Here is a 13,010-nt window from a genome sequence, read left to right as displayed (position 1 = left end):
TCTGTTTCAGTTGCAGCTGGTTCAGGAAGCCAGCTTTGTGTTTATTCTTTTATTACTTTATTGTCTTCCTTTCACATGAAAGCAATTTCATAAAACCCAAAGTCAGCAATTCCACTGACCCCATAAATAGAAACCATTTTTCTGTTGGGGGCATGCTGGGATGCACCTGGTGGAATGGAAACCTAGTTTGTTTCTCTACATCCATCTTTATATGTTGGAGATGTTACTAAAAATCTTCAAAGATGAGAGACCCTTGTGTGTTTCATCATCAGAGATTCTGTCCCCTTGTTTGTAAATCAGTGTAATACCTAGCACATTGCATGGCATGTGCTGTGCTTAGTCGCTCAGTCATGTCTGACTCTTTGCAACCCCATGGACTGCAGCCCTCCAGGCTCCACTTTCCATGGGGATTCTCCAGGGAAGAATACTGGAGTAGGTTGCCATGCCCTCCTTCAGGGGATCTTCCTGACTCAGGAATCGGACCAAGGTCTCCTGCATTGCAGGAACATTCCTTACCAGCTGAGCTACCAGGGAAGTCTGCGTGGTATGTAGTTGGTCTTTAATAAATACCTGTTGAATGAAAGCATCATCATATTGCATGTTTGAATCTTTTACAGTTTGTTTTTAAAGTTCAGTTATTGCTTTGTAAAAATAAAGCATCACTCCTGGAAGCATGTTTTTACTTAGAATAAGATCACAGACAGTGGTTCACAGTGAGCAGGATTATGTGAGAGGTTTGGGTGTTCCAGTGATGTAATTCATGGTAGAATGAGCCTTGTTTGTGCTGAGCCCTTCACTGGTCAGGCAGTCTTATAAAGTACCAGTGGGGTTTCCAGATAAAGACTTTTTTGTTTGTTTAAATTTGCACATATATTATCCAGAGTTATATGGTAAATAGTTTCATTACTTTTGGGCATTGAATTTATTTTAGAAAAGGGTTTAGATAAATAATATTAAAATTTGAAAATGGTGGCATATTTTTAAAGTAGTTAGATGTTTGAATAGTAGCTGTCTTCTTGAGCTATCTTCTGTAGTAAGAACTCAGGGTTTTTTCTTCTTTGTTTCAACTGTTTGAAATGCAGGTGAGAAAAAATACAGAGTTTTGAAATCTTGTGATGTGCAAGACACTGAACCAGAAATGGGACGGTGTGGAGAAGGTGGTGCTTGGGCTCAGGAGAGGAAAATGTGTGTGCAGCTGATTGAAGTGCTAGAAGGCCGAGCTCTGTAGAGGACTGTCATTCGGCAGACCTGCCTGTTGAAGGGAGAGTGCGACTGCTGAGGTAGAGTGAGTGAGGAAGCATGGCTTTTTAAGGCAGACAAGATGGTCTTGAGTCCTGATAGGAGATCCACTCGGGTAGGGAGGTTTGCAAGGATGACAGACGCAGACTGGGAAGGAATGGCCTTCAGCTCCACCTTCTGCCTGGATTATTAACATGTGGAAAGAAAGCCTGTGGCTGACTGGTCAGCACTTTACTAATCTCTTCAGAATAGGCTTTTTCATTTTTGCATACGATAGTCCAAGTATAGTTGTTGCAGTTGATTTTTTTCTTTTTAAGCTGAAGCGATGTGCAGATTATTCTTGGAGTTACTGCTATGGGGCCCATCTGGGCAGGTAGAGTTAAGGTTGTGAAACCTACGTGGTCCCATGTGCTTTTTCTGGACTGAGAAGCCCTGGGTAGAGGTGGATCTGGCCCCTCAGGTGTCTGTGCAGTCAGCATAGACTCAACCACTTCTTATCCCTGGGTCACTTTGCACAAAGAATTGCATTAGTAGTGGAAATTTTATTCTGTGCCCTTTGTGGCTTTTAAAAAAAGATTAGTTTAAAAATATCTATTTGAATAAATATGAAAGCTTTTAGATAATGCCTGCCTCATAGCAGGAACTAGAGTTTAACTTGGCTTTTTCCACAGTAAAATTGTAGACTTCTCTCTTCTGTTTCCCGTGTAGTTTCAACAAAATGAAGTCAGCAGGGCCATGAAGTCAGCAGGGCCTTATCACTCTTGTTCATGATGAAGCAAATACACAATGATAGCATATAAGTTAGGTCTGTTGGAAGTGTGTTTTAAGATTCATGTTATTATCCATTCAGTTGCTGCATTTACACTAGTATACTTTCTCAAAAATGTAATTTATGATGGAAAACATGTATGGGATACTGTAGAATAGTAGTGTTTAAAGAGTTAGCAGTACTCAGAGTAGATACTAAAAACAGGTAAGAAAATAGAAGTTCTAAAATGGCAATTGCACTGTTAAAAACTGTTTTCTGCTTGAAATGCTTAAATTGTTAGGAATATTGTTTTCAGCTACTGTTTGGTCAAATTTTACTTCATATTTTAAGTTTCAAGCTTTACTGATGATTGTGCCTTTTTTGTTTTGATATCGTGGATTGTTACTTACTAGAAATGTTAATGAGCCATTGAATGAAAATGGTGTTTTCTTTGGTTGCTGGGGTTTCTGTAGAGGAATGTGTGTAGGAGCTCATCTTAAGCAGTTAAACTGTCAATAAAGATGTTCCCTAATGTTGGCGGTGCAACATACAGATTTTTGTATAGCAGTTTCTTAGTATGTTTGGTTTTTAAATGTGGAAAATCTTTGACCTGGTAAGTTGCCTTGAAACGGTGTTTCAAGAAAAGAAACTATTGAAAGAGGTTTTTTTTTTGTTTTTTTTTTTAAGCTTGGTATCACAAGTCAGACTGTAAAAACTGTAATGGACCCAAGAATGAGGAGAAACAAGTTGACTTTAAAGCATTCAGTGTGTAAAACATTAATTTTATTGCCACATTTAAGCTCCACCTTTTGTCTGCTGATTTTAAAACAACCATTTAAGTGAAAGCTTATTTCACTTTTTCAGGATTTAAGTCATATTATTTGAGTTCCTAAAATTCTCCCAAATAAGTAGTGATGGATAGACTAACTTATATGCCTCTCAGTCAGGTTTACACCAGGGACTTTTTGCCTGTTCTTGCCACCGTTTTGTAATTGAGTCCTTACTAAGATTCTTTGCTCGTGAATTCCTAACATGTAGAAATAATATATATGTTCAACAAAATTTCTTGTACTTTCAACTGGTACTTTATTACTTATTGCATATTTGGGAAGAAGAAAGGAATAGTAAATATATTCTTTAATACAGAAAATTTTCATTGCTTCATTGAAGAATCAATGTAAGATAATAAAATCAAAGTTTTAGATTATAGGCTTGATGAATTTACAAAGAAGTAGGCATACACTTTTTCAATTTAGACTTTTAAAATTTGTTTATTAATATTTTATTTTTGACTGTGCTGGGCTTTTTTCTAGCTGCGGTGAGCAGGTGGGGCTACTCTAATTCTAGTGTGTGGGCTTCTCATCGCAGTGGCTTCTCTTGTTGGGAGCACAGGCTCTCGGGCGCACGGGCTTCAGTAGTTGTGGCACACAGGCTTAGTTGCTCCATGGCATTTGGGATCTTCGCAGATCAGGGATCAAACCCGTGTCTCCTGAATTGGCAGGCGGATTCTTTACCACTGAGCCTCCAGAGAAGCCCCCAATTTTGATTTTTTAATCAGCTTATATTATTTAATGTCTCTCTTAGTAAAATGACATGTGCTAATAAGCACACAGGCACTAAAGCATAGCTCTTGTCCTCAGTCATCTATTCAAAGTCATACCTAATAAAGAGTCATCGACACCGCCCCACCCCAGGGTAGTGGAAAGCCTAAAACAGACCTTGGTAATAGGAGCTCTGGATGACCTTCATCCCAATGTAGAGAACCCGGTGGGTGATATGTAAATGCTCATTAGTTTTTAAGCGAAGGATTTTTAAAACCAAATTCTGTTGTAATTGTATGTGGGCCTGGCCTGGATGTGGCTATTCAGTTTCTTCCATAAAGAATTCTCTTCACTTCTCTAAAGGGAGGCAGAGTGGAGTAAGGAGTCTGAGATTCTATTAATCATCAAACTGGTTTCTCATCACAATACCTTACCATAACTTCTTCAAAGTACTGTAGCCAGATTACAGTCTCTGCTCCGGGAGAGATTATAATTTGACTGCTCTGGGGTTAGGGGTGAGTGGGGAGGGAGCTGTTGCTGTGTCCAGCTGAGCTCTGTGTATTCAGTAGCATACCTCCCACAACCTGCTGCTTCCCCAGCCCTCGGTTTTCATGCTCTGGTTCTGAGGAGGTTTCTGATCGATGTCTGTCACTTTTTGTTGTAGCTTTTGTTCTTCCCAGTTGTTACTTCTTCCATTCACTTTGTTGTCTTTCTTATTTCTTGGTTTTTACTGTTTTGTTGTCTGTTATTTTCGATTTTCTTTTCTTTTTTTTTTTACTAAGGGAAGGAAAGGAGAAAAATGCGTGATGTTAATAATCAGTCATGTTAAAAGTCTATTAGCTATGCTTTTCTGTTTGAACTCTTAATGGTATAATTGAGAGTTGGATGGTGAAGAAAGCTGAGCGCTGAAGAATTGATGCTTTTGAACTGTGGTGTTGGAGAAGACTCTTGAGAGTCCCTTGGACTGCAAGGAGATCCAACCAGTCCATCCTAAAGAGATCAGTCCTGGGTGTTCATTGGAAGGACTGATGTTGAAGCTGAAACTCCAATACTTTGGCCACCTCATGTGAAGAGTTGACTCATTGGAAAAAACCCTGATGCTGGGAGGGAATGGGGGCAGGAGAAGAAGGGGACGACAGAGGATGAGATGGCTGGATGGCATCACTGACTTGATGGACATGAGTTTGAGTAAACTCTGGGAGTTGGTGATGGACAGGGAGGTCCTGTGTGCTGCAATTCATGGGGTCGCAAAGAGTTGGACGCGACTGAGTAACTGAACTGAACTGATTTATATTTTGATGGAATTAACTAAAATTTGGTTTTACTTTAATGAAGTAGATGATTGAAACAGACTGTGATTAGTGTAATGACTTTTAAAGAGACATACATTTACTGAAATGGAGCATCCTATTCTTGAAATCTTTTGGAGCACCAGGAATTCTTATTTGTATCTGCCTTTCTTTGCCTGTGTCTATTTGTATCTGCTTTCCTCACTTGTATTTGAGTCATAAGCACACTTTGATATATTGCCAGTAGACATCTGTTAGATACGGTAATGACTGCTTATAGCAGAGGTTTCTAACCATGGGTGTGTGTCAGTCTCCTAGTGACATGGGCCGAGGCCACATTCAAGACCTGCGGAGTCAGAATCTCCTGTTTCTAGGCTTTTGTCTTTTGAAAAAGTTTCTACGTGATCTTTGTATATAGTCCTAAGAACTACTATGTATCTAAAGTAAAAATAGATTCAGTTTTGCATGGCATTTTATATCCCACTAGAAATAAACTCCATATTCTTAATTCAAGGGTGTTAAAATCTGGTCCCAACCTTTCTTTCTAGCACTTCTGCCCATATTTTGCTCTGGGGACCTTGTGTATCAGCAGAAGCAAACTTTCCTGTTGCCATGCCTGGGTCTCCTTCCTGAGAGTCCCCCTTGCCTCCAAAGCCCTTTCTCATAGGTCACCCTTAGAGGTCACTTCTTTCTGAATTCCTTGGGACTAAACTAGCCAGAGAGAGCATCTCTGCCTTTCTGGATATTTTGTTCTGTCAGTGTATTCCTGAGCCATGACTGTGTTGGGGTAATTAAGGTTAGTAGGGTTTCTGAACCAGTGTCTGCCTTGTTTTGTGGTATTATGTGTATGCTCTGATCTGGTAAACACCTGGTTCCATGCATGAAGACACGTTTTACTTGTTTTAGCAAGGAAAAAAAAGTTTGATAAATATTTCTTGAACAGATGGGAGGTATTTTCTCTGTAATTGGGTAGTCAAGCAGAATTTGGAACTAAAGGGTAGAATCAGAAAATTATGACACGGGGAAGGAGAGAATATTACAGTCCCCAAGTTCTCTTTGAGTTGGTGGGATGCTTAGACTGGTGGAGTACCTTAGTTCCTGCCACATCAGTCTGATGAGATATCAGTTTGATGTTTTTCAAGCAGTCCTCAGTTGTGAGATAAACTTGAACTGGGATGGTACTGTGCCCTGTGTGAATACAGGGGAGAGTTATTTGTAACATTTGGTTTAATGGGTGCTCAGCTCAGCACCATCTTATATTTTGAATTTCTGTTCCACCTTAGGTAAGACTCTTATATGTTCAACACTAAAGTTTGGTTCTCTTAATCTATGCAGTGCTGCCCTTGTAAAACAGTGAGTGGTTTAAAACTAGGCAATGAGTTTCCCATGTGTTCATATCCATGACTGGGAGGTTTGCAGAATTTCATATTTGGTAGTAAAGAGTATTTGACCTGAACCAATTGGGAGTGTTAAAAGAGCATAGGTTAAGAGTGGTTGACAGGGGAGAACTCACTGGTGGCTATGATGATCTGTTTTGTTTTCCTTTTAGTCAGCTTTATTAAGGTATAATTTACATTAAATACGTTTCACCATTTCTAGATACACAGTCAGTGAGTTGTGAGCATTGTACATGCGCATGGTGTAACTGCATTGATGAGGTGACATTTCCTCAGCACCGAAAGTTCCCGAGTCCCTGCACAGTTAGTACCCTTTCCCCACTCCTTAGCCTCTGGCGACCATTGTTCTGCTTTTCATCACTGAAGAGTTTTGCCTTTTTAAAATGGAATCATATACATTATAGTTTGACTTCTCTCTTAGCAGAGTTCTTTTAAATTTATTACTGTTCTAGTATTTATTCTTCCTTGTTTTGTATTGTTGAGTAATTATTCCATTGTTTAGCAACAGGTTATCCTTTTTACTGACATCTTTTGGTGAGCTTTAAACTGGCACATTATTTGTTTAAGGATTTACTTGACATCTAGTATCCAGACTGTGGAGGAGAAGGATTCTTGCCTGAAAAATCCCATGGACAGAGGAGCCTAGTGGGCTACAGTCCATGGGGTTGCAGAGTCAGACACAAATGAGCGACTAAACAACAGAAGCAATCCAAACTACACATGAGCGTGATTTTTCTTGCTTATGAAAGTGAAAGTTGCTCAGTTGTAGATCATTAAAATCAAGTAGAAACAGACAAAAGGACTTGAAAGTAGTGGTTACATATGCAGTCTCTGAAAATGGTCATTCCTATAACATTAATGTGCTTCAACATCTCTGAAGAACTGTATACACAATTCCTGTAGTAAGGTTGGCATTAATGCTAATTGAAACAACAGTCTTAAAAAATAAAGCCATTTATCTAAAATATAAGAATGTGGATGACTGAAATTATGAAGTTTCAGAGAGGCAGAATATTGCAAAATTCTCAGTCAGCCATTGTAAATTGTTTTCCCTTTAGGGGAAGCAACTTTAAGATGAGAACATTTCTGTTGTGTAGTCCATTGAAACTAGGTTACAAGACAGTCTTTGAGGGCTGGGCTTAAGTTTGTACTTGTCAAAAAAATCCTGGGGAGAACAAGTCATGTGTTACTGGAGAATGTTAGTATGCAGTTTGCTTAGTTGTTAAACTTGAAAAATCCATGTTAGACTTTTTTTTTTTAAATCTAGATGTGTTTGTAGCAGCAGTACAACCCATTTTGCCATTTTGCCGTGTAGAAGTATATGAGAATTAACAAGGGATCCTTCTGAAACATCCTTAAATCTCATAACCAGTCATGATTATAAAACATGAGTTTAGAAACAGGTTAATAGGTAGACTGATGCTGACCTTTGCATTAGGATAGTCACAGATGAGCAGAGGGCCAGAGAGATCTGGTCACAGTATCATGCATGATATATCAGGGTATACTTCCTTATTAGTCATAACTGGAGCTCTGAGGAAACTAGTTCATGGTATCCACACACCAGAAGGATGGGAACTGGACATGAGGATTAGCCTTCATTGACTGCCTACTACATGCACAGTTACCATACCAAAGAATTTATGTATCATCCCTTTTAATTATCTTAAACCTCTGACTTTCATTAGAGGCTCAGGGAAGTGTAGTCACTGACTTGAGTTCTTGTGGATTTTTAAGTGATGGAACTGATTTTCACACCTAACGCACAGGCTTTCTACCAGAAAACTGTGTGTTGTTCTTGGTGTATTTCTACCAGAAAACTGTGTGTTGTTTGGACTTGGACTTTTATCCTTGCTCTCCAGCCCTAGACAGTTCACTTTGTTGTTCTTTAGTAAATTTTCCTGAGGCGGCACGGATTGCGGAGGGCTGGAGTTTTGGGGTCAGATTGGAACCACTTTCCCAGCACCCTCTTTCTCTTTTCTCTTTCTTGTCTTTATAAATTAATAATTTATTTTGGTACGCATGTGCATGATACCCAGTTGAAAAGGTATCAAAGGAGTTTAAGGAATATTTGAAAAGTTAATTCTTCTCCCTGACCATCAGTCATTGAGTTCCTTTTCCTGGAGAGAGCCATTATTGTCATTTTGTTGTTGCTCCTACCAGAAATAGTCTGTTAACATGAGGTGCGTGCTTTGTATCTGTAAAACAAATGTTACATGCCATACACAAATGCGCTGTACCTTTGTATTCATCAGTGGCATATCTTCCATATTAGAACATAGAGGAAAGCCTCTTTTTTTTTGCATGCAACTTTTTTAGTCTACATACAGAATTGTGCAACCGTCACCAGCCACTTCATTTTAGAACATTTTCATCATCCTCAAGAGTAATTCTGTATACTTGAGTAGTTACTTCCATTTCTTCAAATCCCCTCAACCATAAGCAGCTACTAACCTACTTTCTTTCTCTCCTAGGGATTACATATAAATGGGATCATGCAATATAATCTTTTATGACTGGTTTCTTTCATTTACCATAATCTTTTCAAAGATCATCCATGTTGTATCATCTATCAGTACTTCCACTACTTTTTATTGCTGAGTAATATTCTATTACATTACTACTTTGTTGTATTTATTCATTCATCAGTTAATAGATGTTAGATTGTTTCTGCTTTTGATTTTTGAATAATGAGGCTAACGACATTTATGTGCAGGTTTTCCTTTTGAAGTACATTTTAGCCTCTCTTATGTATATACTTGAGAATAGTATTGCTGGGTCATATGGTAACTGTGTTTAACCTTTTGAGAAACTGCCTCTAGTTTTTCAAAATGACTGTATCATTTTCCTTATTAACAGTCTGTGAGGATTCTAATTTTTGCGTATTCTTGCCATCACTTGTTACTGTTTTTTTGATTGTTGCCGTCCTAGTAGGTGTGAACTCATGTTTCATTGTGGTCTGTATATTTGGCTGTGCCAGGTCTTAGTTGTGACACTCTGGATCTTTGATCTTTGTTGCGGTATAAGGGGTGTTTATTTACAGCATGTGAACTCTTAAGTTGTGGCATCATTGTGGTTTTGATTTTTGTTTTTCTGATGGCTAATGATGAACATCTCTTCTATGAGTTTTAAATAGTTTTAGCTTTTAATATCTGGATCTGTGATCAACTATGAGTTAATTTTTTTTTTTATCGTGTGTTAGGAGTCCAACTTTATTCTTTTGCATGTGGATATTCATTTGTCTCATGACCATTTGTTTAAAAAAATACTATTCTTTCCTTATTGAATGGTCTTGGCACCTTTGTTGAGAAATCATTTGACTGTAACCTGAGGGTTTATTTCCGAACTGTCAATTGCACAGAGTTGATTACTGTACCTTTTTTGTAAGTTTTGAAATCAGGAAACATTTTTCAATATTGTTTTGGCTCTTCTAGGTTGTTGCATTTCCATATGAATTTTAGGAATGGCTTGTCAATTTCTGCAAAGAAGCCAGCTGGTATTTTGATAGGCATTGGGTTGAATTTGTAAGTCAGTTTGGGGCATATTGTCATCTTAACAGTATTAAGTCTTCAATCCATTAACAAGGGATTTTGTTCTATTTATTTGATGGTGGTGGTTTAGTTGCGAAGTCGTGTCTGACTCTTGGGACCCCATGGACTGTAGCCCGTCAGGCTCCTCTCTCCATGGAATTTTCCAGGCAAGAATACTGGAGGGGGTTGCCATTTCCTTCTCCAGGGGATTTTCCTGACCCAGGGAATTGTACCCAGGTCTCCTGCATTGTAGGCATATTCTTTACTGACTGAGCCACTAGGGAAGCCCAAGATCTGTTTGTTTAGATCTTTAATTTCTTTCAGTAGTATTTTTTAGTTTTCATAGTGTATGTTTTGCACTTCTTTTGTTAAATTTATTCCTATGTACAGTTGACCCTTAACACAGGTTTGAACTACTTGGGTCAATACATGTGGATTTTTTTTTATTTTTATTTTTTTACAGTAGTACCCATATATACGGAGGGCCAGCTATAAGTAATATTTGGATTTTCAGTCTTGCCCCAGCCCTCTCTAATTATTCAAGGGTCAACTGTATTTTTTTCCCCCATAGAAAGCAGAAAAAAAATAATTTACTCTAAAAGATGGCAGAAATAAATTCATCTTGAAAATATACTTTGGTATAATTCTGGTGAAACAGATTTTCCCTCTGAACATGTTCTTCTACTGGCTGTCCCACTGAAGTTTTATTGTCTTGTAATAATTTTTAAACATTTCTCTGATTCCCATGTTTGAGCTGGAAGTAGCCATCTTCAAATCCACAGATTCCAAGGAGAGAGTATTGTTGGCTATTTTTCAGAGGGATAGCACTTTGTATTTCAAAAGAGTATATAAACATTTTATGGAGGCAGCACAGTTTAGGTAAGTAGGCACATTTTTTATCAAAGTGTAAGAAAGGTGACAGGAAAAAATGCTGCATTGTAGAATAAGGCTTTCAAATGTGGTGGGAACATTTTCAAGGCTGCTGATGGCTAAAATGATCGAGTCAAGGAAAGTGGTCTGAGTATGAAGGTGCTTTTGAATGTACACGAGTTCTGATTGTGATCTCAATGACTGGTGAGCAGGTCTTCTTTCTCAAGGGCGATAATGCTTGAGGTACCACATGGTTCCATTTTTCAGTTGTGCTCCAAAGAGAGGGTTGAGTTGGGCCAGAATTGTAACCAGCCAAAATAGATAGCAGCAAACCAAACAGGTCACCAAAATGGTGATGATAATTCCCCAGCTGGGACTGTTCAGGTGGAACCAGGACATCAGGAAGCTGATGAAGCCACAGAATTCATTGATCACATTGAGAGGCACGGTGAGCCTGGTATCTGCTATGATTGCTGCCAGAGCTCTTTATTTGATGTTATTTTTTTTTTATACTATTGTGAATGAAATTTTCTTTATTTGCCTCATTCTTTGTATTGTCTGCATGTGCCATAATCTATCATCAAGTTATTAACAGATCTCCCCTTGATGTACACTTAGGTCCCCAGACATTGCTATTTGTAGACATTGTTACTGTATTCAGTGAATTCCAATAAGGAAATGTGCTGAGCTAAAGGATACTCCAAAATATTGAAATCATCAAAAATGAATATGCCCTCCTTGTTTATAATTTTACAGCTAAAACTTTCAGGAGTCGACTGTATAAAAAAATTGTTCCAAATGCTTTTCAGTTTTTTTTTTATTTTTAACTTATTAAAAATAATGATATGCTAGAGGAAGTTCATGTTGCTAAAGTATTGTCTAGAGCAGCCTGTCCAGTAGAACTTTCTGAGATGATGGAAATGTTCTATCATCTGCACTGTTCAGTACTGTAGCCGCTAACTGTGTGTGTAACTGTTGAACACTTAAACTGAGGGTAGAGTGACTGAAGAACCGAGTCTTAAATTTTAATTCTGCTTAATTTGGCTAGTGGCTATTGTGTCATATAATTGTAGTTGCTTTTAAATTTAAAGCTTGCAAAAGGGACTTCCCTGGTGATCCAGTGGTTAGGAATCCAGCTGCCAGTACTGGGGACGTGGGTTTGATCCCTGGTCTGGGAAGACCCCACATGTCGTGAAGCAGCTAAGCCTATGCGTGGGCCGCTACTGCTGAGCCCCGTGTACCTAGAGCCTGTGCTTCACGAGAGAGGCCACCGCGATGAGAAACCCCAGTGCAGCAACCGGAGAAAACCCAAGTAGAGCGGTGAAGACCCAGTGCAGCCAAAAGTAATAAATAAATAAAATACATGACCCAAAACCCCTTACCAAAAAGAAAAAAAAAGCAACCTTGCGGAGGTGTGCAAGAGCCATGTCCAAAGTGGGACATCTTGCATTATTTCCTGTGTAGCATGAGGCAATCATTAGTGGTTCTAGTTAAGTTTCATCAATATATGGGTCTCAGTAAACAAGGTTTTTTTTTGGGGGGGAGGGGGAGTGGTAGTTGCAGTTTACCCTATACCCAGCTGGCTTCAGATTGCCTACAAACAGATTTACATAGAAACACGTGGGTCCTTAGTTTGCTAGTTTTTATATGTGTATCTCATCTTGATATAAAAAGTATACTTATACAAGGTAAAACCTGTATATTCTCTAGAATCTGTTTTTAAATTTATTAATTGATCTCAGTGATTATGCTATGGGTCACTGACTGAAGATCAGGAAGCAGAGAAGGCTAGAATCTGTTGGTGGTTTGACTAACCTTGTATGTTAGCTCTCAACTAAGGCTCTGCTCTTGGCTCTTTAATTCCTCAGTTCTTCCTGGCACTCACACATGCTTGGAAAGGCTTTAGCTACCAACTGCTTGGGCTTCTGAGGTGGCTTAGTGGTAAAGAATCTACCTGCCTATGCAGGAGATGTAGGTTCGATCCCTGGGTCGGGAAGATCCCCTGGAGAAGGAAGTGGCAACCTACTCCAGTATTCTTGCCTAGGAAATCCCATGGACAGAGGAACGCGGTGGGCTGTAGCCCGTGGGGTTGCAAAAAGTCGGACGCCACTGGGCACGTACACACCAGCTGCTTCCTCGTGACCTCTGATTCTGTTTGCAGCCCGAACCTTTGTCTTCAGCTGTTCACACCAAACAGTCCGCTGTATTTCTCCAGTGCTAGACATCTCACATGCGCCTCAAACTCTGATGAGCTGAATCAGAAGTAAACTTGCACTGAAAACCCTTCCTCCTCCTCCTGCTGCTCGGTTCTCCATCCAGATGAATGGTGATACTGTCTTACTGTGAGCGACCTAGGAGACAGACACTCACTTCCAGTTAGAGAATTACTGAGTTCT

The 13,010-nt window shown here is 39.1% G+C and overlaps 2 protein-coding genes across 15 annotated transcripts in view; one reads left to right on the top strand and one right to left on the bottom strand.

Annotated features, from left to right (window-relative positions):
- The window catches only part of SRPK2 (SRSF protein kinase 2), a 236,862-nt gene that overhangs the window by 134,122 nt on the left and 89,730 nt on the right, over window positions 1-13,010 (top strand). The gene's annotated exons all lie outside the window — the stretch shown is intronic.
- LOC122438902 (V-type proton ATPase subunit e 1-like) lies at window positions 10,837-12,839 on the bottom strand. The gene is made up of 2 exons (XM_043464228.1): window positions 12,736-12,839; window positions 10,837-11,098 (listed from the first exon to the last, which is right to left on the bottom strand). Exons 1-2 carry the CDS (start codon window positions 12,837-12,839, stop codon window positions 10,837-10,839), a joined length of 366 nt encoding a protein of 121 aa, XP_043320163.1.

Source organism: Cervus canadensis, chromosome 3, assembly GCF_019320065.1.
Source record: "Cervus canadensis isolate Bull #8, Minnesota chromosome 3, ASM1932006v1, whole genome shotgun sequence".
In the NCBI taxonomy this organism is placed as follows: domain Eukaryota; kingdom Metazoa; phylum Chordata; class Mammalia; order Artiodactyla; family Cervidae; genus Cervus; species Cervus canadensis.
The sequence above is the reverse complement of the archived record's forward strand: the minus strand, read 5'-3'. Positions and strand labels throughout refer to the sequence as shown.

What these genes read in the sequence shown, in the direction of transcription:
- LOC122438902 (XM_043464228.1), bottom strand. Translation starts at nt 12,839, where the DNA reads ATGTCTAGCACTGGAGAAATACAGCGGACTGTTTGGTGTGAACAGCTG. An exon ending in CACGAGGAAGCAGCTGGTGT is followed by an intron (nt 11,099 to 12,735) that starts GTACGTGCCCAG and finishes CATCAAATAAAG; the next exon opens with AGCTCTGGCAGCAATCATAG.